The sequence below is a fragment of the Chrysochloris asiatica genome, unplaced genomic scaffold, assembly GCF_000296735.1.
Source record: "Chrysochloris asiatica unplaced genomic scaffold, ChrAsi1.0 scaffold00096, whole genome shotgun sequence".
Lineage (NCBI taxonomy): Eukaryota > Metazoa > Chordata > Mammalia > Afrosoricida > Chrysochloridae > Chrysochloris > Chrysochloris asiatica.
The window spans coordinates 5,812,186-5,839,839 of record NW_006408614.1 but is presented as its reverse complement, the minus strand read 5'-3'; the positions used below and the strand labels follow the sequence as shown (position 1 = coordinate 5,839,839).

General features: G+C 44.2%; 1 protein-coding gene across 1 annotated transcript in view; it reads right to left on the bottom strand.

Annotated features, from left to right (window-relative positions):
- TRPM8 (transient receptor potential cation channel, subfamily M, member 8) overlaps positions 1-27,654 on the bottom strand; it is a 107,565-nt gene that overhangs the window by 8,786 nt on the left and 71,125 nt on the right. Inside the window, exons 19-21 of the mRNA XM_006866768.1 lie at positions 25,295-25,466; positions 22,799-22,976; positions 3,608-3,798 (exon numbers count right to left, since the gene is read on the bottom strand). Coding sequence (XP_006866830.1) covers positions 3,608-3,798; positions 22,799-22,976; positions 25,295-25,466 — 541 coding nt within the window. The remainder of the gene's footprint in view (positions 1-3,607; positions 3,799-22,798; positions 22,977-25,294; positions 25,467-27,654) is intronic.

Sequence of the window (27,654 nt, the reverse complement as noted above, 5' to 3'; positions counted from 1 at the left end):
TTTGACAATGAATGCAACACCATTCCTTTTCAATTTTTCATTCCCTGCATAGTAAACCATGTGGTTATCAGATTCAAAATGGCCAATACCAGTCCATGTCAGCTCACTAATGCCTAAGATACTGATGTTTATGCGTTCCATTTCATTTTTGACAATATCCAATTTTCCTAGAGTCATACATCATACATTCCGTGTTCCAATTATTAATGGATGTTTACAGCTGTTTCTCTGCATTTTGTACAACAAACTGACAGACGAGTGATGGCTTAAAAGTATAGGTACCCTTTATATAAACATTCCTCGTCTCAAAGGAAGATACTTAATGATGTGCTCAAACTTCAATGAATAAAACATTAAATCGCTGGGCTATATGCTAGCAGCAGAATGAAAATGACTGGTATATCTAACCACAAGTGACTGGTTAAATACATCATGGCACACACACATGCTGGAGATTAAAATATTAAAAAGTGATATTTAAATTTATATTTATGGATATGGACAATTCCACAATATATCATTAATTAAATGAGAAAATTCAGTTATGAATGTTCATACATAGAGTGATTTAATTATTACATTGCATGGTGTGGTGCTATAAGATCAGCACTGGACTGCAAACCACAGGGTCCATGGTTCAAACCCACCAGCGGCTCCTCAGAACCCTATATAGGATCGCTATGAGTCGGAACTGACCCAACAGCACTTAGTAACAACAACAAAAGTGAAGAAGAACACAGCCTCCATATAATAGAAATCGTATTGGCAATATTGATCTCTAGAAGGTGGTTTGCATATGTTCTGACTAGTTCTTATCGGTGCTATTTATTTTGTAAATGTGTGAGGATCCCTGGAGGCACAAGGGTTAACTGCAAGATTCGTGGAACAAGGGTCTGGCGTTCTGCTCCCACAAACATCACAGCCTCCGAATCTCTATGGGATGTTCTACTCCATCACATGGGGCAGCTAGGAGTCGGAAATGACTTGATAACATCCAAAACAATGAATATGTATTGTTTTTATAAGGAGCTCTGGTAGCGTAGTGGTTACGAGTCAGGCTGCGAACCGCAAGGTCAGCAGTTTGAAACTACCAGCTGTTCTGCAGGAGAAAGATGAGGTTTTCTACTCCCGTAAAGATTTACAGCCTCAGAAACCCTGTACAGGTCCCTATGAGTCAGAACCCACTCCATGGCACATAACAACAACAACAATTGATTTTATAAAATAATTGTTGTTGTTGTCAGGTGCCATCGAGTCGGAACCGACTCATAGCGACCCCATGCACAGCAGAAAGAAACAATGTCCGATCCTGGGCCAACCTCACTACCGCTGTCACACTTTACGCCATCAATGATGTATAAATGTGGGATTACAAAAAAATGAAAATTTCCAATAAACGTTTGAAGGCTTCTTGTATAAATAATGTAATAATACATTTAGAAGATTTATTATTTTATTGGGTAGTGTTGTTGTTGTTGTTAAGTGTCATGGAGTTGGTTCCAACTCATAGCAACCCTTTATAGGGTTTCTGAGGAGTGGCTGTTGAGTTTGAATTGCCGACCTTGTGGTTCAAACCAACTACAGATTTATTATTATTAAAAATGTCTCAAGAGAAAAGTACCAAAGATGAGAGTGTGGGCTCTACCTTTTCAGATGTTGGACCAATAAATAACGTTGTAATAAATGGAGAAAAGAATGACGTTGTCAGTGATTCATTTTGCTTGGGTCCACAGTCCAGGCTCACAGAAGTAGCAATGAAGAAATTAAACAATGTATTACATTTGGCATATCTGATGCAAAAGACCTCTTTAAAGTGTTCAAGAACAAAGCTGTCAGTTGGAGGACTCAGGTGAGACTGACCCAAGCCATAGTGTTTTCAGTCACCACAAATACATGTGAAAGTTGGACAGTGAATAAGGAAGATGGTTGAAGAATTGATGCCTTTGAGTTACGGTGTCATAGAAGAATATTGAAAGCACCATGGACTACCAGAAGAAAACATTTGTCTTGGAAGAAGTACAGCCAGAATGTTCCTTAGAAGTGAGAATGATGAGACTTTGTCTCTCATACTTTGGACATAGTGGAGAAGGACATGATGCTTGGAAATGTGAGGGTCCGTGAAAAAGAGAAAGACCCCCCAACTAGATGATCTGATAGAGTGACAGCAACAATGGAGTTAAACATAACAACTACGTGTCACCTGAAGGCTGAAACTGATCCCATAAATCCTCCCTCAAACCCTTCGAACACACTTCCATGATGGTTCTAAGTCGAGATCAAACACAGTCCTGAGGCATCTCATTACCTTGGGCATTGGCCAGTCTCTGGGCATGGTCTTTGAGTACAATTAATTTCCAGGTCTCAATTTCCAATTCCCTTTCCCTGAAACAAAGGCGTCTCATTCTTTCAGTCAGAAATGACTCACTGTGTCTTCCAAGACAAAAATGAATGGGGAAAAAAGACAGCAACTGATCCAAATTCTCAAATCATTTTTCTCCATTAAGAAAGGCAACTACAGATAATGACATCCCCAAACTAACTTTTCATGTCTGAAAATAATGCCACTGAAAGAGTTGATTATGACAGTTCTTTAAATTATGCCAGGAATTGGGGGCTGTTGGTACAATGGCATTCTGAAAACCAGTCAGGTAGAGCCCGAAAGAGTGATACAACCAATATTTAAGGTCATACCATGTATGTCCTGGAGTCCTGGTGTGGTGCTGGAGGGTAAGCATTGACTGACTGTTAACCACAAGGTTGGTGTTTCAAACCCACCAGCCACTCCTCAGAAACCCTATACATGGTCACTATGAGTCAGAACCAACCCAATGGCACTTAACAATAACAACAGCAACATGTGTATGTTGCCTCCATTTCTAAGTAGCTAAAAGAATCCCATATAAACATGATGGTTCTTGGCAAGTTGAGTTTTTCTTAACTGTCACCAATTGCCATGCTTAGATTAGTAAATTTATATATTTACTGTCTGAATTATTAAAATATTAGCATTTCCCTACAGAGGCGGGAACGATGAGTCCAATATGGAACATGAATCCAATGATGGTGGTTGTTATGGATTGCATTGTGTGTGTCAACTTGCTGGGCCATGGTTCTCAATGGGTTAATAGTCATGTGATATTGTAATGTAGCAGTTAAGTAATAATCCCTCATGATATGACTGGAATGGGATAAAGCATGAAAGGGGTTAAGGTTGGGATGCAGCACCCCGTGATGGGATGAAGGGTGGGATGCAATAAATCTACTGGCACCATCTTCTACAATAGCACGTGCTCACTTCATGTCTTTCTGTCACGTTTGGTCAGTCTCACAGTATTTGCAACATTTTCATGCTGATGCACACTGACTAGACCACAGCCTAGAGCAAGCATAACTTTTCTATGCATTGGGGAAACAAAACGTTCACATAACTGGCTTTATTGCTACATTCATTTTACTGCAGTGGTCTGGAACCAAACCCACAGCACCTGGGAGGTCTGCCTGTGTACAGCGGTAAGCAGAGAAATCACCTGATGAGCTATGGAGCAGGCTTCCCTTCCAGAAATGAACCACCACTTGTGATCCCCAAGTGCATGCGCCAGCCACTCACAGCAGCCAGAAGATCCCATGTTGTTCTCCTTGCAGCAGCACTTGAAACATTTCTTTACGACCATGTAGAAGTAAGCAAAGACGACAAAGGGGAAGGGGATGTTCAGGCGACTGCAGTACTCCTGCACCAGGAAGTACCTCTGGAACTTCCAGACCTGGTCATTGTTCTCCTGGACGGTGCCCACCGTGTAGCTGGCAGCAAAAGAGAAAAGACCAAGATTTAGCGTTGTCATTTAATTGCCAGATACGGTCATACTAACATTATTTGTGATACATATCACTACAATGGCTCTTTTTAAAAATCTCTATCTCAAATACACCACCCACCTTTCTGTTCCTCATACTGGGTGGCTTGTATGGTTCTATAATGCAGAAAGCTATGGTGGGCTTGGTCTTCAGCAGAGATTCCAGACTAAAACAAGCAAGCTAGGTAACACTGTTGTTGTTAGGTGCTGAGGAGTTGGTTCTGACTCAGAACAACTCTATGTCCAACAGAACAAAATACTGCCCAGTCCTGCACTATCCTCACAACCATTGCTATACTGGAGCCCACCTTTGCCATCACTGTGTTGGTCCATCTCACTGAGGGTCTCTCCTCGTCCTCCCTGAGCCTCCACTGTACCAAGTAACGGCTATTTCTGGCATACCTTAAGTCTAGATCATTTTGCTGTTGACCTTTGTCCAGTCAATTCTGACTTAGGGCATGCCCACATGCACAAAGTAGAACTGCTCCATAGCATTTTCAAAGCTGTGCCCTTTTGTAGGCAGATCAGTAGGCCCATCTTAAAGGCACCACTGGGTGGGACTGAACTGCCAAACACGAGGCTAGGTTAAGCTCTTGCTTCACCCAGGGATTCCCTCTGTCCACCACAGCAATAGAGACAAGAGCCATTCCTATCCCCTCCTCAAAACAAGAAACCACCCAAATGTCCAAAAATAAGAGACTCCATCACAAAGCCTCGTGAATCAACACTGTGGTGTCACGCAGCTGTTGAGCCTTACATTATGAATAACATTCACAATTTGGCAAATGCTTAAATATGTGTGAAGTGAAAATAACTAGGCAGGAACCAGTACTTACAACACAATGTCACTATGTAAATGAGAATTCATAGGGTGAGATAGGTTAAATCATTCTGGTAGCTGCGTCTGGTGCCTTTAATCTCTCATCTTTACCCTTTACAACCACTGAAAAAGGACCATGACTTACTTTTATATTTTTTAAAAAAGGGTTCACTTTGCGTTTTACCTCAAAATTGGCTATAGCAATGATTTTCAGTTGCAAATTAAACCGAAACCATGAAATACAAAATACCACATATTATGTGCCGCACATTGTCGTAAACACTTTACCTAACATTGGCTGACTTCATCCCTGAACAACACTATTGTGTAAAACCTATTCTCATCTACAACCAACAGATGGGGAAGCTGAGGCAAAGGTAGCACAATGAAACTGTGTGAGTCTCCTAATTAGGAAATGATGAAGCCAGGGTGTAGACCCCAGCAATGCATTCCTCCATCAGCCTGTTTCACTATAAAAACCCACAGCCACCGAGTTGCTTCTGATTCATAGTGACCCTGTAAAGGGTTTTTCTACTTTAAATCCACCACTCATCTGGCAGTTTAAGGCTATGGTCCTGGAAGCAATACCACCAGTATTTCAAATACCAGCAGGGTCACCCATGGTGGCCAGTTTTACAGATAAGACACAAAGGCCTGAATGCCTGCTTCCAAAACTTGTTGTGAAGTGCCGTCAAGTCGGTTCTGACTCATAGTGGCCCTTTATAGGATTTTCCAGAAGCAACTGGTGAGTTTGAACTGCTGACCTTGTGGTTTACAGTCCAGTGTTGATCTTAGAGCACCAGACCAGAAGTTAGACAGGCCTTCATTCCAGATTTGAAAGTTGTCCTGGTGTGGCACTTTAGGATAAAGCACTGGACCGCAAGGTCGGTTTGAACTGCAAGGTGGACAGTTCAAACCCAATCAGCCCCTCCTCGGAAACCCTATACAGGGTCACGATGAGTCAGAGCTGACTCCATGGCACTTAACAATAACGGCATCTACTTCCAAAAGGTAGCCAATGAAATCAATCCCTGATGGAGGACATCACGTTTGGTGACTCAGGGAGGGCAAGGGAGACCCGCAGTGACATAGAATGGCATGAGAACCACAGTCCTGGGCTTGGATATCCCACTGAGGATGAAGATGATGCAGGACCAGATGATGTTTCATCTAAGTCAAGCTTAGTTCTGTCCACTTGCAAAAGTTTAGATTTGACTCATTGGTAAAATGCTGCTTGGTAAAACCTGAGTTCAACTGTCCAAGATGCTTTATTATTATTATTATTGCAAAGATCATATCATCCCTTCACAAGCCAAAGATACAGCCATTTTAAAACTATAAGTAAATCGTTAATGGGAAGGTGCTCAATATTCCAAATCTTGGGGGGGGAGGGGGGTTTGGAGGGGGTGGGGAGACTCAGAGGCTAAATCTGAATGAATTGGCCAGGCACAGCATTCGAACATGTTCACAGTGACACTGCATGCTCGCTGCTTGGGACCTGACATCCTAAAATGTAAATATCTCAAGACCACGTGGTTGTTGTTAAGTGTCTTGAAGTTGATTCCAACTCAATGTGACCCTGTAAGGGTTTCTAAGGACCACAGGCCCAATCAGTAACTTACACTGGCGATTCCAATGGCAAACTTAGCTTGTCTCAGGTTGGAGTTCACGATGAATTGAACACCTCTCAGGTCCTGCCCACATCCTGGATTTTGTAGTAAGTACCCCTTGAACTTGATGTGGTCTTCCACAGGGAGGGAATCAATATTACTCAGTGTCAGTTGCGTCTAGAGCTTTATCTATAAATCCAGTTGCCTGCAAGCTGACTCCAACTCATGGCGGCCCCACCATAAGAGTTTTCCATGGCTGGTTTTTCAGAAGTAGATCACCAGGCATTTCTTCTGAGGGATTTCTGGCTAGCCTTGAACGTCAACAATCCTTCAGCTAGCAGCATTAACTATTTTCACCACCCAGGGACTCCTTACGTGCTACGCTCTTGTGTTTAGGTGGCGTTGAGTTGATTTTTGACTTGCGGAAACTCCACATGGCAGAGTAGAATTGCTCTATAGGGTTTTCTTGCCTGGGATCTTTACAGAAGCAGATGGGTGGTACTTACTCCCTCAGAGCCGCCGGGTGGGTTTGGAGCTGACAACACTAAGATGCTCAACAGAGTGCTTAACTGTTTTGCCACCAGGGCTCCTTTAAAAAGTACTAGAGTGGGTGTGTAAACAGCAGCTTGTCCAGTCCTCACAACAACTCGATGTGGGAAATGTTTCCGGTAAAAAGCATGCAGGACTGGGAGGTAACCAAGTGCAGCAAATTGATGCCAGCTCTTAGCCAGATGTGGGTCAGGTTGCTTGAGGCTAACAGCAAGCACCATTATCTCTCCCCCATTGCTCCCAGCTGGCTCTGGTATGGTGCAAAGGGACCAGCTCCCTTCTGGTGCTATAATCAGAGAGGATGTAGAGGAGGCCCAGTTTAATGAAGTCCCACCTCAGAACTTGCCAGAAATCACAGCCTACTGCTTTGTGCCAAACCAACTACATCCACTCAAAATCCTGTCCCCAAGAGCTTCTAAAGATCTTACGTAAACCAAAAATCAAAAGCATAGCCATCGAGTCGATTCCAGCTCATAGTGACCTTATGGGTTTCCAAACCCGCCATCTTTATGGGAGCAGACACACCTCATCCTTCTCCCGCAGAGCTGCTGGAGGCTTAAATCACAGACCTTTTGACTAGCCGCTCAAAGTTTAACCCACTGCACCACCAAGGGTATGTCTAAAATCGGGCATATCTAGTGAAATAGATTGCCTGTCCCTTTCCCCCAAATCTCAAACACAGTAAAGCAACTTTGTCCATCTGAATGCATCAGAAGTTGTTCTCTGGAGTTTTACCCAAAAGGAGTTAGTAGACCCCACTAAAGGGAGGAATTGCTCTCCTCTTGGGTATGTATACAGGGTGCTTAGGTCTGGAGGGCTGGGACGCGAGGGGAGGGGCTCCCCTCTGGCTCAGGAAGGACTGTAACCAGCAGGGTTCAAGTAGAGAGAGACATTGGTGAGAACAGTCCACATTGTCTAAGTTATCTAGAGGATCCCTGGTGGTGCAGCGGGTTAAGTGTTTGTCTGCTGACCACAAAGTTGGCAATTCAAACCCACCAGCCACTCTTTGCAAGAAAGATGAGGCAGCCTGCCTCCGGAAACCCTGTGAGACACTTTGAGGCCAAGAGGCTTCTGAATAGACACTGACAAGGCAGCAGTGGGTTTTAGACCATCTAGAACTCATGTGGTGCTGTAGGCTGGGAACCACAAGGTCAACAGTTCAAACCCACCAAGTGCTCCTCAGAAACCCATTACAGGATTGCTATGAGTTGGAACTGACTCGAAGGCACATAACAACAACAAGGACTGGTGTGGTACCTACCGTAGGATAAGCATGGGACCACAAGGTCATTGCAAACCGCAAGGCTGGCAGTTCAAACTCAACAGCTGCTCCTCAGAAACCTTATGCAGCTTGCTAAGAGTCAGAACTGACTCGACGGCACTTAAAAACAATAGAACAGGATATGCAAGCTACGATTTGTGGACCAGCTCATCACCTGTTTTTGTCCCATCCTCAAGCAAAGGAGCTTTACAAAGCTGAGAGAGGAAACAGGTGCACAGTCCCTGGACTTTGCTTGGGTGCATCTGACCAAAGCAAAGACCCTCACAGACCCTTGTTAAGAAAAGTTTGCCAGCCCCAACACAGACCACATTCAGGCAGATGTCATATCATAAGGCTTTGAGTTTGCATCATTCTCTGCTTGAAAAAACCCTACTTCATGTTGTCGCTGGTCCCTGGATGGCACAAGCTGTACAGTGCTGTAGGATAAGCACTGGAGTGCTCACCACAAGGTCAGTGGTTCAAACCCACCAGCAGCTCCTTGAAAACCCCACACAGGGTTACTATGAGTTGGAACCAACTTGACGGCACTGAACTACAGCAACAACAACTAACCTCGGGTGCAGTGGTTCAGCATTCGGCAGTTAGCCAGAACTGGGTTCGAACCCAGCAATTGCTTCATGGGAGAAAGATGTTACAATCTGCTTCCATAAAGATTTACAGACTTAAAAATTCAACAGTATAGTTCAATTCTGTCCTGAAGGGTCACTATGAGTCAGAATCAATTCAGCAGCAGTTGGTCTACTAACCCAAGGTCAGTAGTTCGAACTCACCAGTGGTAATGAAGAAGAATGACTTGATGGCTCGTTTCTGAGAAGCCCTATGGAGCAGCTGCTCTGCACATGTGGTGTCTCCATGAGTCAGAATCAATTCAGTGGCAACAGGTTTGCTTTTAGATTGTTTGTTTCTTTTCAAATCATTGTATTGATTCCTCAGAACAATCCATAAGGACCCCACTGTTGGAATGTCGTCTACCTCAGCTCATCAGGGTCAAAGGTGGGTTCAGTCAGAAGTCTTCCTTTTATGGAGACATGGTCAGTCACTTATGAGATTCCAGGGTATGTGAGTCAGAGTTGGTCACTATCCATTCAGACCCACAAGCCACTTGGAACATAAAGCACTTTTCCAGGACAGATAAGCGGAGGCTCATTTAAACACTGAAGTCTTCCTTCCCTGAGGGACCGAAGCTTCCAAAATACCTTTTCTCTCAGCTCAATTCTGGACACACCTAACTGAGACTTCAGAGTGTCCCTGGGGCTGATTGTGGTACGCTGCTTCAAATTATTTGTATAAAATAACTTTTTTTATATCCTTTAGACATTGTGTCCAACACTTCCTCAGAGAAGTAGCTGTCCTCAGCAGACAGGCTCTCTGGAAGGGCAATTACAGCGCCTCTGCTGGTGTGGCACTGTAGGATAAGCACTGGACCGCAAGGCTTGTTTGAACTGCAACATCAGCAGTTCAAATCCACCAGCCAGTCCTCGGAAACCAAACCTCAGAAAGGCTGGGTGGCTAGGAATCAGAAATGAGTCGATGGCACTTAACAACAAGAAACAACTGCACACAACTAGTGTTTGGAAGGGCTCTGAGACCTCTGGTTTCCTGGGAAGTGGTGCAAATCCTTACCGTATTTTTATTCAGATAACACGTGAGCTATATGTGTGTTTGGGGTTTCTTTTGCACATCACACAATCCTCTCACAATGTTAGTTTCTTGTGCACAAAATACGTGTTATAGGCATGTGCACACCATTTACATGGGCATATTCTTTGAGAAAATACGTAGTGTGCTTAGCTGCTAGCACAAAGATTGATGGTTCAAGTCCATCTTGGAAGGAAGGCACCTTGGAAGAAAGGCCTGGTGGTCTGCTCTGGAAAACCAGACCTTGACGACGCTGCGGAGCAGGCCTCTGCTCTGACACATGTGGGGTCACCATGAGTCACAGCTGATTGACAGCAGCAGGGTACTAGGGTCACCCCAACCCCCAAAAATGGCCTGTCAAAGCTCCCTTCCAACCACATCCCAGCTAGCGTTCTCTCTTAGCACAATACAGCAACTGACCCCCTTGTCTCTGTATTTCCATAGTCCTGCCCCTGGTCGTTGTCCAAGAGAATAGGAATCACCTGTGTCTACTGCTGCTATCCCCTAAACCACCTGAGCGCCCCCAACTGAGGAGGAGAGGGGAAATAAGCAGAAATTCCCGAGGACAAAATTTCAGAAGTTTGCTGAGATTGAAAATGCTGCTGACAACAGGCGTTTAGAATTCACAGAGCCACGTATATGAATGAACTCCTACCAGACCCACTGCCATACAGTCAACTCTGACTCATCACAACCCTGGAGGACAGAGTAGAATTGATCCACAGGGTTTCTCAGGGTGTAAGCGTTCACAAGAGCAGACAGCCACTTCTTTCTCCCCAAGAGCAGCTGAGTTTGAAATAATGACCTTTCAGTTAGCAACCCAACACTGACCCCACTGTACCACCAGTCACCTTAGACGAAACCCAAGAGATCATTAAAAGTATGCCATGACCACTGAGGGATGGCTGAATATATTAAGAATATGTATACCACTCATCAATTTTATAATTCAGCAAAAGGAAAAAACTAATTTCAAGAGTTGCTAGGAGGGAAGACACGAGCAGACATGCCCTCTGACTGGTGACCACGTTGGTCACCGATAAGGGGAAGTGAGGGAAAAACAGCAATGAACTTGTGAGCTAAGCCCTACCATGTTCAATGGACTCCTGTGAACCCAGGTGGAGACCTGGTTGGCCAGCACTATGGCAAGACCTGGGGACTCTTGGGCCCAGAGTCAGTGACATAGCCACAGAGGACTAGAGTGGAGAGTGAAGCGTCCAGCTGATAAGAAGAGAGGGCATATGCATAAGAACACCCACACTTGCAGATAATACCCACTTGACCTGGCTTCAGTGACTGGATGATCAGAGCTCAACTAGAAGAACAAAGAAGAGGAAAAAAAGAGTAATCTGATACAATTTGATGAACTTGACTTGATGAACACCTATGGATGCAGTAGCTCAAAAGAGGGAACAAATCTTTACTGCAAGGATCATTCCCACCCCCTCGATACACAGGGTAGACAGGGATGGGCAACTTGGACACTGGCTACCCAAAATGGGGGGAGCAACCAAGGCTAGAAGTGACTGGCTTACAAGTTTTCAAGAAAGGACCCAGATCCAGAGGGCATAGAGGAAGGTAGAATCTCCACTGAGTAGTATCCAATTTGTCTAAGTGGGGCTGACGAAAGGAGATGGGGATGGGGATAGCACTCATGTGGCACAATAGTGAATAATTACTATCAGGACTGAATGTGAGGAATGGAAATGTAAAGGTAGACATTTTGTAGCAAAGGCAGGGGAGTGGTTGACTTTGCAGTTCAGGAGCGGAGGTCCCTGGGACCATCAAGGGAGAAGAGCAAAGTGCGTGACCCTACCCAGAGAAGCAGTGACGCCAGAGATGGAGGCAGAGACCATGATGTGGAGAGATGGAGCAGCTGGAGACTCTAGACCCAGAGAGGGAGAGGGACTGTGTGCTGACGACCAAGGGGCAGGTTCGCAGGGTATACCCTTTGGTTGGTTGATGATGCATGGAGGGGATAGTAACCATGGCAATGAAACGATATATGATAGGATGAATGTAAAGCTAATGTTCTCTCATGTAAACTATCACATAATTCACAATAAAACATTTTTTTTAAAACTGTAAAAAAAATTTTTTTAAAGATTATATGAATTTAAACTGCCCTCAATAGAATATCCAGACATGCAAAATTATTCACTTAACTTACCTCTACCAACATACCATCATGTAACAATATCATCCTCATTGTCCTCCTCTTAGAGGTATATTTGAATTCACTCAACTTTAGTAACTGATGTTTTAATTCTGTTCTTTTACACCACATGTGTAGAAAGAAATCTGTTTAAGGGGCTTGGACATAAAGACATTCACTAAATAATTTATATACTTAAAAAAAAAAGAGAGAGAGAGAGAGTTGCTAGGAAATCTTGGCGAAACATTCAACATCCATTTCTGATTAGGAAGGAGAGGAAGCAGGAAGGTGAATAAACAGGAATTGGAAGATCCTTCCACAGCATGATAAAAAAAAAAGAGGAAAAGGGAGAATTCAGTAAAGTAACTTGTTCCAAGATAAATAAGTAAAAATGAAAAGCCTTTCCCCATATTCAACAGTACCAATTATCCAATGCCATTGAATCAATTCTGACACAGAGCAACACTGTAGGACAGAATCGACTACTCGGTAGGGTTTCTGAGGTTGTAAATCTTCATGGAAACAGACAGTTCTATCTTTCTCCCTCAGAGTGTCTGGTGGGTTTGACACACCAACCTTGTGGTTAGCAATCTGTGATCAACGTGGTTAGGCCTGGATTCTCAGTGGTTCTGCAGTTGAGAGGTAGTAATCACCCGTGAGTCCTTGTGTGGCGCTATAGGATAAAGCACTGGACTGCTAGGTCAGTTCAAACCTCAAGGTTGGCAGTTTAAACCCACCAGCCGTTCCTCAGAAACCCTATACAGGGTTGCCACGAGTCAGAGCCAACTTGACTCTGCAGCACTTAACAGCAACAATTCCCCATGACAAAATCTTGTACAATGCAATTGCCACAGGACGTGTTAGGGGCAGATCAGCCCAGATCTGGTGTGAGTATCCTACATATTGTAAATTCTGAGGTGGGATGAAATCTACAGGATTAGGTTGTGTCTTCAGCCAATCTCTTTTGCAATATAAAAGAGATGAAATAAGTAAGCAGAGCTCAGAAGGACCTCAGTACCACCAAAAGAGTACAACCAAGAGTAGAGTGTGTTCTTTGGACCTGGTGTCCCTGCACTGTGAAACTCTTAGACTTAGAGAAAGATTGATGATAAGACACATGGAGATCTCCAAGAAATACTGGGTCTTCCCAGCACTGATGCGGAAAGGGATGGACGAAGAGAGAAAGCCTCTCCCGGGAGCTGGCACGCTGAATTTGGACTTCTAGCCTCCTAAACTGTGAGAGAATACATTTCTGTTTGTAAAAGCCACCCCCTTTTGGTGTTTCTGTTACTGCAGCGCTAGAGAAGTAAGATGCAGCCCAATGCTTAACTTACTAGTCATTGAAAAACATAGTAGGAAAAATATCTCATAACACAAACTGCTGGATATTAATGTAGCTTAAAAAATGTTATAACACCCATCTGAAAATTATAAAATTTTATTGAGAAGCTATAACATATTTGAATAAATGGATTATGGTACCATTTTTCTGAAAGGTAAAAGAGCATATTCCAAAGACACCCAGTTCCCTGAAATGATTCTATAAAAAGTAACATCATCACAATGAAATTCACAATTTAAAAAAAAACAAAAAAATTGGAAGAGGAGACCAGAAAGAGTCTTAGGCTTCTCTGAAAAATAAATCCATACAAAAAAAGTCAGGAATGCCTTGAGTAAGAAGGGAGATTTGTACAACAGATGTTTAAATGATTTAAAAAAAAAAAAACACAAAAAAAAACCCTAGAATAGAAAGACAGATCAATAGAACGGAATGAAAAGTCTGCAAAAAAAATCCACCAAGGAAAAGGAGATGTTAAAACCATGGTAGAAATGAGAAGGTTTTTTAGAAATCTATGGAGAGCAAGACATTGAGCAGCTACTGGACATTCAATCAAGTGGATACCACCTCCAAGTTTTTCACAGATTTCCTACGTTCCCTGTTGATTCTTCATCGTATCTGAGATACCAACAACGTGTAATGAGTGTTGTCAGATGTCAAGTCAGTTTTGACTCATACCAACCCTATGCACAACAGAATGAAACATTGCCTGACCCCACACCATCCTCACAACTGTTACACTTGAGCTCATTACTGCTGTTTCAATCCATCTCATTGGGGGTCTGTCTCCCTCTTTTGAGCTGACCCTCCACTTTACCAAGCATGATGTCCTTCTCAGGAGCTGGTCCCTTCTAATCACAAGTCTGGAGTATGACATGAGAATTTGTCATACCTTGACCTCAGGTGAGTCTGACTTTACAGGTCCTGGTCCTGCCTGTATCCCTGCTGGCTAGCTGGGGCCACCACATGGGCTCCACACTTCCTGACTGCCTCTCATTCTTTTAGCACTAGAAATGCAATACATATCACTAAATGAAAGAAGTCATCTTGAAAAAGTTACATACTATATGCTTCCAATGATGCGACATCCTAGAAAAGGTAGAACTGTGCTGTTGTTAGGTGATGTCAAGTCTGCTCAGACTTGCAGCAACCTTATGCATGATAGAATGAAAAAAATATTGAGGGTTCTGCACCGTCCTCACAATCATTGCTACACGTGAGCCCATTGCTGCTGCCATTGTGCCAATCCATCTTGTCGGGGACTCTTCCTCTTTTTTTCTGACTCTTCACTTTACCAAGCACGATGTTCTTCTCCACGAATTGGTCCCTCCTAAGAACATGTCCAAAGTACAAGACACGAAGTCTGGCCATCCTGGCTTCAAAGGAGCATTCTGATTGTACTTCTTCCAACACAGATTTGTTTATTCTTCCGGCAATCCATGGTACTTTTAATAATCTTCTCCTACACCATACCTCAAATGCATAAATTTTTCTACAGTTTTGATCTCAAACAGTTTAAAGAGGTCTTCTGCAACAGATTTGCCCAGTATAATATGTGGTCTACTGCTTCCATGAGTGTTGATCCAAGCAAAATGAAGTCTTTGGCAACTTCAATCCTTTCTCCATTTATCATGATGTTATTTATTGGTCGAGTGGTGAGGATTTTTGTTTTCTTTACATTGAGGTGCAACCCATACTGAAGGCTTTGATGTTCAACAGTTAAGTATTTTAAATCCTCTTCACTTTCAGCAAGGAAGGTTGTATCATCTGCATATCTCAGGTTGTTAATGAGTCATCCTCCAATCCTGATGCCACATTCTTCTTCATATAATCCAGCTTCTTGAATTATTTTCTCAGATACAGATTGAATAAGCATAGAGAAAGAATACGACCCTGGTACACACCTTTTCTGATTTCAAACTGTTCAGTGTTCTCTTGTTCTAACGACTGCCTTTTGGTTTATGTACAGGTTCCTCATGAGCACAATTAAATGTTCCGGAATACTCAGTCTTTGCAGCGTTGTCCGTAACTTGTCATGATCCATACAATCAAAAGTCTTTGTGTAGTCAATAAAGCACAGGTAAACATCTCTCTGGTATTCTCTGCTTTCAGCCAAGATGTATCTGATGTCAGCAATGATATCCTTTGTTCCACGTCCTCATCTGAATCCAGTGAGAACCTCTGGATTCAAAAGAGCCATTTTTTAAATTATCTTTAGCAATATTTTATTTGCATGTGATATCAGTGAAAAATCAGTGGTTGCTGGGGGTTCCTGGGAGCAGGGAAGGGCATTTCCAGGGCAGTGATACAATTCTGTAGGCTAGTGTGATATTGGTCCCATTATATGTTGTATTTTATCAAAACTCATGTGACTGTACAGGACTAAGAGAGACCCCTGCTATAACTTGTGGACTTCAGTCAATAGTAATGCATCAGCACTGGTTCCTCAACTTACCACACCAACGCAAGATGGCCCGTGGGTGTGGCCAAGGGTAAAAGTACCCCATACAGGGGATGGCCAGGCATAAGGAGCACTGGTCAGGAATCGAACCTAGGACTCCAGCATAGAAAGTGAGAATTCTGTCACTCGGCCATCCCTTTGCTGGCTCTGACTTGTGGTGACCTCTGTGCGTCAAAGCAGATGTGTGTTCCATGGAATGACTTTTCCGAAGAAGATTTCCAGGCCTCCCTACCAAGGCACCCCTGGACTTGAAGCTCCAACCTTTAGATGAACAGCCCAATATGTTGTCCATTTAAGAAAAACAAAAACAAAAACATTGCCAGCAAGTTGATTCCAACTCAGAGGAACTGTATAGCACAGAGTTATATTGTCCCCGTAGGCTTTCCGTAGCTACAGATTTTTCAAAAGCAGACTGCCACATCTGTCTCCCATGAAGCAGCAGTTGCTGGGTTCAAAGTGCCCACCTTTCAGTTAGAATCCGGGCGTTTTAACCGATGTGCCAGTTGGACTCCTTAACCATCTTTACCACCCAGGAATCCCATAGCTCTGTTAAAACCCCTGACCTTACGTACACCCCTCCTCCGCTGCACCACACAGCATCCGTGGTCAATGCCGTTAAAGTCGAATCATCTCAGATGTGTCCATCCACTTGTGTTCAGTGCCAAGTACCAGCTAGAGAGCCCGCCAACACATCCTTAATATCCCAAGTGTACATTCATCCGCAGTTATTAAGCGTTGCCTTGTTTATTGTGAAGCTTTCAAATTAATATTGTTGAGCCGGTGCCAGACAGGGGTCACAGGCTGGACTCAGCTGCTCCAAGTAAGCCCTGAACGGGGATCAGAAAACACATTTTGATAATTAAATCCAAATGGCACAACAGGGCAGTCTCCAGCGGCTCTCAAACTCCCAAGAAGTGTGTTTTTAACAAAAAAAAAAAAGAACTCTTCAGTGTCTGGGTGGTGCATTAATGTCACTGGCTGCTAGTTGAAAGGTTAGAGGGGTCTGGGAGAAAGTCTGCTGGTCTACTTCTGAAAATCAAGCCACTGAAATTCCTACAGAGCACAATTCTCTGACGTCAGTCATGATGCTGATAGGATGACAATGGGGCCATTACATTATGATACTACATTCCCTCCTGCCCTTGCCTCAAGCTTGGGACTTGGTCACTGCTAACTTCCATTCACCTGGACATATAGTCAGTCACTCATTACCTGCTGCCCCTCTCTGCCAGTCCAGACTTGGGCCCCTCAGACATCACACAGGCCAGTAAAATCCAAAAGCATTGTTACTAGGACTCCAGTTCATGCATGCACAGGTTTACTCCAAACAAGACTATTTAATCACGTCTCCAAGATCAGTGGAGGTCGGCAGACAACTTCTCTCAGGAAGACATCTGTCTAAGTCTCATCGGGGTGCCTTCAAATCAAATGGCTTCCACGGGAGTCAATTTCACAACAGAAAAGTCAGCTCAGAAAGTTATGGAGACTGTGAAGGGGTCATCTTGACTGATTTTCTCCAAGGACAAAGGATAATCCCAGGGACTTATTAGGAAGATGTGTTAAGAAAATTGAAAATTACATTCATGAGGAAAAGGCCAGGCAAGTTGTGCTGAAGAATTTTTTTTCCCATCATAATCATGAGCCTACCCATTCTTTGAGAGTATGAAATGTCACTGTGAAACCTTACCCTGTATATTTTACAACCCTGATCTTGCCCCTTCAGACTTCATTTTGTTCCCCAAATTCAAAGAACATTGAAAAGAAACATGATTTGAGTCCCTCAAAGACATCCAAACTGCCATTTGGATGTGGTATAAATCGAAGAGCTCAGAATTCTTCGGGGAATGGTTAGAGAGATGGAAACACCACTTTCAGAAGTGTGGAGACCTAGATGGAGGTCATATCAAGAAATAATAGCTCCACATTTTGATACTTCTGTTTAATAAAGGTTCTTATGATATTGTCGCAATACTTTTTTACTTAGCCTCCTATTGTCTGGTTTCTTCGTTGATACCCAAGTTCCTCCCTGGCCACCAGGTGAGGGAGGTGAGAGAGACAGCTTCACATTCTCTTGTTTTAATGTCACAGGGCACCAATGACCACATGGTCTTTGGGGTGGGTACATGGCACAGAACAGAGGTTCCAGGTTTATGGAATGAATTCGTTCTGTCTGATGTTCTCCACTGAGCTTCTCAGTAAACAATACACACGGAAGTTTAGCGTGCAATGACACTGACCATGTGGAGGAGTCCAGTTCAGCTCATGTGTCAAATAAACCCTCGGAGGGCCAATCTCCAGTCTCCAGAGCAGACTGCTCAGTCGAGAGGAGTTTACGTGTGGGAGAAACAATCCAAGGGGTCTCCACTCAAACTGGAGATGGAGCATCAGGGACCAGTTGGGAAAGGGTAAAGCGGGACTCTATGTAAGGGACAAGCAGGTGCTAGGTGGACAAGGTAGAGAAGCAGCTTATCCGGATGCATTTGCAAACAGGCGTGAAAGGGCCTCTGTTTAGGGACCAACAGGAAGGAGTCTAAAGGGGTGTCCAGAGCCCATGTCATGAACAGCTTTGTGGGGAAGTAACGCAGCCTGAAATTTACCTTAAAAGCTATGGGGAACCTTCCAGAATTTTAAGTAGAGCAGTGACATTTTAGACTATTATTCTGACACAGTGTAGAGGGGTGGACCAGATGGTCACATTAATAATCTAATAAACATTTTTGTACACATCTCAGAAGTGTGGTATTCCATTGAAACCCATTGTCATCAAGTCAGATCCAATTCACAACAATCCCACAAGACAGAGGAGAACTGCTCCTTCCACCCCTCTCCCCTAGAGAACTTCCAAGGACATGCTCTTCACAGAAGCAGACTGCCACAGGGTTTGAACAGCTACTTGCACTACTGACCTTGTGGGTCTCAGCCAAGCACTTAACCATTGTGCCACCAGGGGTCCTTATAAGTACAGTAACTGGGTCAAATGCTTGTGTGTTTTTTCTTCTAAGAACTATATTCAAATCACTCTCCAAAGAGTTCAAGGCAACACACATGCCCATTGTTGTTGTTGTGAAGTACCATCAAGTCAGCTCCAACCCATAGCAACCCTGTATAAGATTTCCAAGGAGCAGCTGGTGAGCTTGAACTACCAACCTTGCAGTTCAAACGGCTTTGCAGTCTGGTGCATTAACCCACAGCGTCACACCAGGACTCCACATCCCCAATGTTGTTGTTGTAAAGTGCCGTCGAATCGGTTCCAACCCATAGTGACTCTGTATAGGGTTTCCCAGGACTGGTGAGCTTGAACCACCAAGCTTGCAGTTCAAACGGCTTTGCAGCCTGGTGCATTAACCCACAGCGCCACACCATCCCAACAGCACCCTCAACACCAGGGGCTCCTTTTAAGTTTTATTCATCTCATGAGTTAAAAACCAGCACCTCCTTGTAAAAGTTGAGGTTTCCCATCTGTGAGCACCGTTTTGTATTTATTGGGTATTTTCATTCCCTGTCTCCCAAAGGCTTGTTTTCATTCCCCATTGATTTGTCAGTAGTGTTGTCTGTCTCTTGTCAATTTGCAGTTCATTCTAGGTTTGAACTAAAAGTCTGCTCACCAAATTCATCACAAAAACATTCCTAATCTGTCATTTGTCTCTTAACTGCATTTCAAGAATTTTTACCCTAAAATTTTATATTATGAAATCAAATTTATTTATCTCAAACCCATGAGCCACTCCTCAGAAACCCTATTAAGGGTCGCTGTGAGTCTGGTATTCACTGGAGGGCACTTAACAACAGAGAAGTTACAATCCCATTGGGGAATGAGTTTTCTTTGTCTTGTTATTGAAACAGTATTCAAGTAGGGTTTGTCTTAAATCAGTCTTTTTTTGGGATATAAAGGAGCAGAGGAAGGAAGCAAGCAGAAAGAGAGAAAGACTTGTAAAACCAAGGAACCTAGGAACCAACCATGAAGATTCAGAGACCTTCCTCCAGAGGCAGCAGAGAGAGAAAGCCTTCCTCTACAACCACCAAGGAGTACCAGTGTGGCACTGTGGGATAAACACTTGACCTCAAGGTTGATTTGAACCACAAGATCAGTGGTTCAAACTCATCAGCTGCTCCTCGGAAACCCTATACAGGGTCACAGTGAGTCAGAACCAACTCGACAGCACTTAAGAACTGCAACTACCAAACCAAAGCCCACTGCCCCAGAGTCAGTTCTGACTTATAGTTTCCAAGGCTGTAAATCTTTACAGGAGCAGAAAGCCTTAACTTTCTCCTGCGGAGCAACTGGTGGGTGTGAACCACAGACCTTGAGGTGAACAGTCCAGTGCTTTTCCTACAGAGCTACCAGGGCTCTGTCCCCTGAATTTAGACTTCTATCTTATAAAAATGTGAAAACATATATATTTCTGTCTGTTAAAGCCACCGTCTTGTGGCATTTCTCTTATAGCAGCTCTAGAAAACTAAGACAGCTGTTTCTTTCACCCCAAAACCAAAAAATAAAAAGAAACACACTTCCATCAAGCAGACTCTGGCTCATAGCAGCTCTAAAGCGCTGAACAGAACTGTCCCCACAGGATATCCAAGACTGTCAGTCTTTACAGAAGCTGACTGCCACATCGTTCTCCCCCGAGGAGTGGCTGGTGGGCTCAAACCACCGACCTTCTGGATAGAAGCCTAATGCTTAACTCACTATACCATCAGGGCTCCTTTCTTCAACCCCAAGGTTTAGCAAACAACTTCTTTAATTTGTATATGTGCTTCTAAATTGTGTATCTATCTGTCTATGACAAGATTCATGGTTATCTTCCTTAAAGGGATAATATAAAACAAAGGTACTTTAAACTATCGTGAGGGACACTTGGAAAACCTCAGAAGGAAGATGAAGGGGAAATGAAAAACATCACGTTCTAAATGTGCAAGGAGAATCCCCACAGCAAATTTAAAACAAAATTGTTAACTCATCATCTTATTCTTATTTAAGCCCATTAGACATGAGACCCAAAAAAGTCACTCCCTCAACTCTGCTCTCTTCAACTTTTATTTAAGTTGACGTTTCAAAAGCAGCAGCTAGCTACAATCTGATCCCCTTGAAGCATACACTCCATGCCTGAGTCCCTTCAAAAATAAGGAGCTTTAGGGATCAGCCTATCTGTCACCATTCACTTCCTGCCCCAATCCCGCTTTACTGGGAGACAGCTCAATGGATGCCATTACAAGCGGCATTGAGTGCCCCAAAAGGTATATGAGTGTGACCTTGTTGGGAAGTGGGGTCTTTGCAAGTGAAATCAGCTAACATTAGATTAGACTGTAGTAGGGTGGACCATAATCCTGTATGCTGTTGCCCAAGAGGAGATGTGCATCTAAGATACACCTATTGGCCTCTCCCCGTCCATAACAAAGAAGACAGAAGAAAATCAAAGGTTCAAGGCAACAATGAGTCCAAAGTACTAGTGGGTCACACCCACCTCAGCCTCAACTAACCAGATAGTGTCCACCTAGCAAAACCAACTAGACAGTGTCCACCTACCACAATGACTAGATGGTGTCCACCTTCCACAAACACTAGACAGTGTCTACCTACTATAACCAACTGCTCTCATTGGGGTCCCAATTAAAGATCTTGATCAGAGTGGGAGAACAAATATAGAACAAAATTCAAAATCATAAAAATGACCAGACTCACTGGTCTGATCAAGACTGGTGGTACCCTACAGACTAGCCCTTAGACACCCTTCAAACCTGGAACTGAACCCACCTCCGGAATCACCTTTCATCCAAAACACAGACCAGCCTGTATGGAGTCCTGGTGTGGCGCTGTGGGTTAATGCGCTGGACTGCAAAGTTGGTTTGAACTTAAAGGTTGGCAGTTCAAGTTCACCAGCCGCTCCTCAGAAACTCTAAACAGGGTCACTCTGAGTTGAAACCAACTTGAGGGTACTTCATAACAACAACAACATAAAGTGACTGTAATAGTTAGGGTTCTAGGTCAACTTGACTAGGGCAGGATTTCCAGAGGTTTAGATGTGCTTATTCCCCTGGTGACAAAACCTAACATGGGCAGAGTTAGCTCTATGATGAGTGGCTCTGAGGAGCCAATCAACTGAAGGGATGTTTCCTTGGGGGTGTGGCACATGGAAGGGCTCTCTCTAGAAGACAGTGACAATAACACAAGGAATAAATGTACTCCTAAGACCAACAAACCATATGAGACCAAAAAGGAAACATTTGCTTAAAAAAAGGCTCAAAAGGCAGAAAAGTGCAGGAAAGACAGACGAATGGAATACAGAATCCAGGGAGGAAGTGGGAGGAGTTCTGTTGCATTCAGGGAATTACAAATAATGTTATGAAGCAATAAGTATATGAATTGTTGGATGTAAAACTAGTCTGTCCTGAAAACTCACCTGTATCACCATTTATAAAAACTAAGAGGACATGAGGCACAGACAGAAACAGTGGGGAGACAGCAGCAGAGACTGGAACACCAAGGATAGGCAGGAGCCACCATAAGTCAGGGAGAAGAAAGGAAGGATTCTTCCCTAGAGTCTTCGAGAGAGATTTCATAAACGTCTGGTGTTTCAAGCTCCCTAGTTTGTGGTACCTTGTTACAGAAGTCAGTCCCAGGAAACTAAGAGATGTTAAACACACAGAGTCTACCAAGGAGCCCAGGTGGTACTGTGGGTCAGCATTGGGCTGATTTGGACCACCACAGGTCAGTGATCCAAACCAAGGGAGAAAGATGGGGCTGTGTGCTCCCTTAATGAGTGACAGTCTCAGAACCCCCATGAAGCAGTTCTACCCTGTCCTACATGGACACCAGGAGTCCGATGGACCCAACGCAGTGGGTTTTGTTTCTCTGTGTTATCTCTGAAACAGATTATAGGCACAGCAGGTGAGGATACACAGTATTTTTATCATAGTCCCTCATACCACCATCCTCTCCAGACCACCAACCCCCTAAAGATGACCACTGGAGACAAAGGCTGATAGAAGCCCCTCAAGAATGGACCCTTCACTCCTGTGCTCACTATGCACAGAGCCCGGTGCAGGATGACCAGTGGGGAGCAGAAGTCAGCTGAGAACATGGCAGAGCACATACCCAAACATGGCGACCAGCAGGTTGACCAGCAGGATGTTGGTGGAGAGCATATAGATGCACACGAGCGGAATGGTGACCCACTCAGGGAAGCGGGGCAGGTTGTGCTCATCCAGTTCCACGCACAGCGGCTTGGACTCGTTCCCCGTGAAGGTGCAGTGTGCAAAGTCGTACGTGGTACCTGGATGTGGAGGGACCCAAAGGGAGCATGAGGTCCTTGGCAGGAGTGAGTGTCATCGTGTCCTCAGAGGGCCAATACAATGACCGTGACATGTTTCAGGCACTGTTTTAGGTGCTTTATCCTTAGAGTCACCCTATTACCCACTTAATACAGCATTTATGAAGCAAATCCATCACTTGGCTGTCAGTCTGTCGTACTGTGGTGGCTTGCATGTTGCTGTGATGCTGAAAGCTTTGCCATGGGTACTTTAAATACCACCAGGGTCACCCATGGTGGACAGCTTTCAGATGGGCTTCCAGACTAAGACAGACTAGGAAGAAGGAGAGGCAGATACCTAACTACAACTACATGAACCAGCTACTCTGAGCCAGGGACTTCACCGTATCTGGGGATGGAAAAGCAAGACACGTGTTATGGACTGAACCATGCCTTCCAAACAAATATGGTGGAATCCTAACCCCTAGAGCTGTGGGTGTGATCCTGTTTGGAACTAGTTTTCTTTGGTATGTGAATAGCATCATAATAGTGTAGGGCGTGTCCTAATCCAGTCACTTCTGAGTCATAGGATGACCAGATCAGACACAGAATTGAGCACAAATCGGGGAACAATAGATGCCCATGTGAAGATCGCCAAAGAACCAAGGAACGAAGAGGAAGCTGAAAGAGACAAAGACCTCCCCGGAGTCAACAGTGAGAGTCTTTCTCTAGAGTTGGTGTCCTAAACTTTTAGCCTCTTGAACTGTGAGAAAGTAAATCTATGTTCTTGATGAGCATTGGACTGCCAACCTAAAGCTCCGCAGTTCTTTAGCACCTCCTTGGGAGAAAGATAAGGCTTTCTGTTCCTGTAAAGACTGACAGGTTTGGAAACCCTATAAAGACCGCTATGAGTCAGAACCAAGTCAACAGCAATGATTTTGGTTTGGATCCGAACGTCTGAGGGATCTTGGCATCAGGGTGGAACTGTCTGGCTCCTAAGAGGAGCTCTGGGCTAGGTCCTCAGTTGAGTGTGAGAGAGGCATGACCACTGAAGAGATAGTATGCCCTACTGGCGAGGTGATGCTCCCCTGGTAAGAAAACTAAGAGACTGAAACTTCTAGGTGCTTCCCAGGGTTCTTGGAAAATTACAGGATTTGAACCCTGCCTGTCACTGGCTCTTTAGATCTCTAGGCACTGCCTCCTTTTAGGAAAAAAACCTCCAACCTGTCATGAAGACTGTTAGGAATGAAATATGAGTTGGAATCCTAATCCCATCCCTGTGAAGTTTCCCTCCATTTGGAAATGAGTTTTCTTTGTTCTGTTAATGAAGTCATACCAGTTTAAGGTGGGTCCTAAGCCTATCGGCTTCTGAGGTATTCCAAGAGCAGGTTAGACACACAGGGAGATGACAGATCCTGAAGGAACACCAAGGACTGCTGGCAGACACCAGGAACTATAAGAAAGACCCACCAAAGGACTTAACATGGCCGAGAGAAACCCCGGCCTTGGGCTGCTAGCCTCCAGAACTATCAGAAAATACATTTCTGCTCTTTAAAGTCGCCCAGTGAAGGCATTCTGACAGCAACACACAGAGGCTGAGTCAAGGACTAAATGTGTTCACCTGAGCAATGGATGCAGCACAGGTACGACAACCACACAGCGTCTTCCAATAGTTTCATGAAATAAGAATGATCTCCAAGACCCAGAAGGAGCCACAGGAGAATGGGCCAGAGAGGTTGCTCATGGTCACGAGGAAAGCAGAAATGAGACAGAGGAACTGAGAAAAGTGGGCCAGGAGGAGCAGACTCCGGTTCAAGACCTGCATCAGTACCATTTGCCATGGTGCGATGGGAAGCAAAGAGCCAGGATGATGATCAACATCATAGAGATGCTTTAAATCATTCATTCAGAGCTGACTTAAATCATTCATTCAGAGCTTACTCATGTCCACTGCATACCCCCATGATCATCAGCCTGCCTCCAAAACACAGGTAGCAGTGGGAAGAAGTCAGAGGTTTAATTCCCAGTTTCCAATGCTAAATGTGCACTGCTGCTCTTTTTGAAGTAAGGGGTGATGGATCACTATTGTATAAGAACAACTCACAACCCTCATTTCCTGATGTTTTTGGCTGTTGTGTTGCTGCTAGAAATTCAAGAAATGCTACTTTAATAAAATGTAAAAACTACAGACTGAAAGTCTGAGATCAGTTAAGGCAATGCTGAGAACAAGAAAAAGGTTGGGGGGGTGGGGCAGGGCAGGGTTCTACTGTGTGCTTCTGAAGATGACATCATAGATGCTGCCTCCTCCCCACCTGGTCCCCACCTGAGCCAAAGCTGCTCACCATCCACATCACTTGGCACTTGGCCAAACATGGCCAGGTAGGGCTCATAGATGACTGAGCGAAAAATCCACTTCCAACGGTGTTCATTCTGCCTCAGGATACCCTGCCTGGCCACGCCAAAGGCCACCATCCATACCGCAAAGAGGAACAGGAAGAAGAAAACGTCGATCAGCTGTCGGGAAGACATAAGATGGAGTCAAAACTGCGCCGACTGCAGCCCTCACCCAACCACCCCAACAGAGGTCCGCAGAATGTCAGATTGAGGACTAAGGTGTGCCTGACCCAAGCCATGGTATTTTCAATAACCTCGTATGCACGTGAAAGCTGGACAGTGAATAAGGAAAACAGTATAAGAATTGATGCACTTGAACTATGGTGTTGGAGGAGAATATTGAAAGTACCATGGGCTGCCAAAAGAACAAACAGATCTGTGTTGGAAGAAGTGCAATCAGAATGCTCCTTAGAAGCCATATGGCCAGACTTTGTCTCTCATACTTCAGACGTATTATCAGGAGGGACCAGTCCCTGGAGAAGGACATCATGTTTGGCAAAGTGGAGGGTCCAACTAGATGGTTTGGCACAGAGGCAGCAGCAATGGGCTCAAATGTGGCCCCAACTGTGAGGTTGGGACAGGACTGAGCAGTGCTTCATTCTGTTGTGCATAAGGTCGCTATGAGTCGATATCAACTTGATGGCACCTAACAACCACAACAGTTCATTGACACAGCCCAACCATCCCCAACAGCGGTCCACAAGGCCATCATCACCTTTGGGTCTTGTGAACATCTAGTGACTGCTGCATTCTTACCTACGCATCCCCAAACCAGTCCAGCAATATCTCTGTGTGAGAAGACAAAAGGCCCAGAAGAAAAGGGGGCCAGCTTGGGAGTACCTCCTTTTTCACATCACACAATATTCACATTCTTTAAACCCTGAGAGTATTGCCTTTGATTCTTTTAACTTTTCTTTAGGAAAAAAAGACTCTATATTAGGCAAGAATGAGCTGTTTAATTTCTTCCCTTTTTTTTTTTTTTTGCATGCAGAGCATGATTTCATGGTGATTTGATGCCTCAGATATGCTTTGAGTTAAACCACAGCCTCCAGATGGACTCGTCCAAAAGCCCATCTGATTTAAGGGCAAAACGTGGCGGTTGGGGTCATCTGGAAAACAGGCTTTGGAGAGCAGCACCATCAATTGATGCTGCTTTCGACTCTGCATCCGATTATATTTGCTGTTGATGTTAGGTACCAGTGTCCATTTTGCCCTTGTAGTGACCCAACGGGATCAAGTTAAACTGTCCAAGAGGACTTTCTAGGCTTATGGAGCCCTGGTAGAATAGCGGATTATAAACCGGGCCACTCACTGAAAGGTCAGTAGTTTGAATCTACCAGCCACTATGCAGGAGACAGATGAAGCTTCCTGCTCCTGTAAAGATTTACAGCCTCAGAAACTCTATACGGGTCGCTGTGAGTCGGAACCAACTCCAAGGCACACAACTACCACCTTACTCGTTGCGGTCTTCCCCAGAACCACTGGGTGGGTTTGAACAGCCAACCTTTTGGTTAGCAGCTGAGCACTTAACCTTGGTGCCACCAGGATGAACCAGGTCCATGAGTCCTTTTCTGAGATCTATGTTACACAGTTGGAGTGCTGGAGTGGCGCTGTAGGCTAAGCACTGATCTGCTAAGCACAAGGTCAGCGGTTCAAATCCACCAGTCATTCCTTAGGAGAAAGGTGAGGCTTACAACCTCAGAAACCCTGTACAGAGTCACTATGAGCCAGATTCAACTCAATGGCAAGTGAATCTGTGTTACACAGTTCTATGACAGAGGGCCTATCCCAGCTGTGCTTCTAATTGACTGCATATCGCTAGACAAATTACTTAGCCTCTTTGTACTCAACTGTCCACATCTGTAAAATGGGTATGAGAGTCCCAACACCACCTTCATGCTTAGCAAATTGTTATGACTCAAAGGAAATCACATTGTAAAGTATAAAATCTAAATTAATATAAGGGATCAGGGTTATCTGTTAGCATCAAATCACACTGCTTATCCCTCAGCCATCCTTTGATAGATTTTAATCAGAGAGATATCTCTGCTGAAAGCATCAAAGAGAGCAAATTTTATTTATTGATTGTGAAATGTAATGGTTGCTCTTTGAATGAAATCCTCCAATCAATCAACAAAGGAGCTCAAGGTGAGCCTGACCCAAGCCATGGTATTTTCAGTAATCTCATATGCATGCGAAAGCTGGACAGTGAATAAGGAAGACCATAGAAGAACTGATGCTTATGAGTTATGGTGTTGGAGGAGAATATTAAAAGTGCCATGGACTGCCAAAAGAACCAATAGATCCA